Consider the following 1,852-nt stretch of genomic DNA (forward strand, 5'->3'; position numbering starts at 1 on the left):
GATGGGGATGGGGATGGGGATGGGAATGGGGATAGGAATAGGGATGGGGATAGGGATAGGGATAGGGATGGGAATCGGGATGGGGATGGGAATGGGATGGAGATGGGAATGGGATGGGGATGGGGATAGGAATGGGGATGGGGATGGGATGAAATGAAAATGGAAATGGGATGGGGATGGGAATATGAATGGCATGATACTGAGATAGGGATGGAAATAGAGACAAGGATTGAAATGGGAATGGAATGGGGTGAGGTAGTGATGGGGATGGGGACAGGCACTCTGGGTGCAAGCTCTGCAGGGCAGTGCACTCCGCACAGGAGCTGGGGGTCCCCCCACTTGCCACAGCCCTGCCCAGCAGTGCAGCTGGAGGAGCTGGTAGCCGTGCACTATGAGGAGGGGCAGAAGCAGGGGCAGCGCGTCGTGCTGGGCACCGGTGGCTTCGGCAGGGTGGAGCTGGTGAGAGCCGTGCCCATCCCGCGGGCTCCCCGCTGTGCCATCCCTGTCCCCATCCCGGTGCCCTCCTCCAGGTGCGGTGCCACGAGCAGCTCTTTGCACTGAAGCGGATCCGCAAGGACCAGGTGGTGCGGACGCGGCAGCAGGAGCACATGCGCACGGAGAGGAGGGTGCTGGCTCGCAGCCACTGCCCCTTCATTGTAGGGTGAGTGCTGGACCGGGGGCTGCGTGGTGCCGGGGGGAGCTGTGCGGGGTTGGGGGGCTGTGCGGGTCACTGAGCTGCTCCCACTCGCAGGTTCTTTGGCTCCTTCCGCGATGCGCAGCACATCTACCTGCTGCTGGAGTTCTGTCAGGGAGGAGAGCTGTGGACCAAGCTGCGTGAGCTGTACGTGGCTTGGACACAGGGTGGGCAGCCGTGTGCTGCAGTGCCAGGCAGTGCCGTGCCACGCTGTGCCGAACGCTGGTCCTGCACTGCTGCAGGCGCTGCTTTGAGGAACCACTGGCCGTATTCTGCTCTGCCTGTGTGGTGGAGGGCCTGGAGTACCTGCACGGCCACGGCATCGTCTACCGGGACCTGAAGCCCGAGAACCTGATGTTGGACCAGCTGGGTTACGTCAAGCTGGTACCAAGGCTTGGGGGCAGCACTGAGAGTCCTGACACTTGTGCGAGGATCTGGGCTTGGGGGGGCTGAGGGCTGCTGTGCCGCAGGTGGACTTTGGCTTTGCCAAGGAGCTGGAACGTGGGGAAAAGACGTTCTCCTTTTGTGGGACGCCTGAGTACTTGGCGCCCGAGATGCTGTGCCACGAGGGCCACGACTTTGCTGTTGACTTCTGGATGCTGGGCATCCTGGTGTTCGAGATGCTGGTGGGCAGGTGAGAATGTGCCTCGGGGCTGAGCCTGACCCACCCCCCTGGCCAGCTGTGACTCCCCCGTGCCGTGCAGGCCCCCCTTCCACAGCACCGACCCCCAGAAGATCTACAGCCGCATCCTGGATGGCATCTTCTCCTTCCCTGCCTTCCTCAGTGAGGCTGCCTGCTCTCTCATTGCCAAGCTCTGCAGGTCTGGCTCCATCCCCATCCCCACCCCCACCCCCACCCTCCACCCCCCACCCCATCGCCATCGCCATCCCTTCACAGGAGGCGCCCAGGGCAGCGCCTGGGGAACACAGCCAGTGGTATCCGTGGCATTAAGAAGCACAGGTGAGGGGACACAGAGGTAAAGGAGGGCATCTAATGCCACCCTCTCCGTGGCCCTTCCTGCAGCCCCCCTTTCCCCAGGTGGTTCGGGGCCATCCGGTGGAAGCGACTTGCACTGCGGCAGATGGAGGCACCCACTATACAGCTATTGAAGGAGGTGGGGATGGAGTGTGGGGTGGGGGATGTTGGGGGGGCCGGGA

General features: G+C 62.9%; 1 protein-coding gene across 1 annotated transcript; it reads left to right on the plus strand.

The window, feature by feature from the left end:
• Positions 1-144: 144 nt before the first annotated feature.
• LOC100544740 (cGMP-dependent protein kinase 2-like) lies at positions 145-1,848 on the plus strand (the record flags this gene model as incomplete). Its single annotated transcript, XM_019613607.2, has 8 exons — positions 145-459; positions 531-661; positions 752-841; positions 937-1,078; positions 1,165-1,328; positions 1,399-1,515; positions 1,593-1,655; positions 1,734-1,848. Coding segments are annotated over exons 1-8 (1,128 nt in total), but the record flags the coding sequence as incomplete, so codon positions are not given.
• Between the last annotated feature and the right edge of the window lie 4 nt (positions 1,849-1,852).

Source organism: Meleagris gallopavo, chromosome 2 (assembly GCF_000146605.3).
Source record: "Meleagris gallopavo isolate NT-WF06-2002-E0010 breed Aviagen turkey brand Nicholas breeding stock chromosome 2, Turkey_5.1, whole genome shotgun sequence".
NCBI classification, from domain to species: domain Eukaryota; kingdom Metazoa; phylum Chordata; class Aves; order Galliformes; family Phasianidae; genus Meleagris; species Meleagris gallopavo.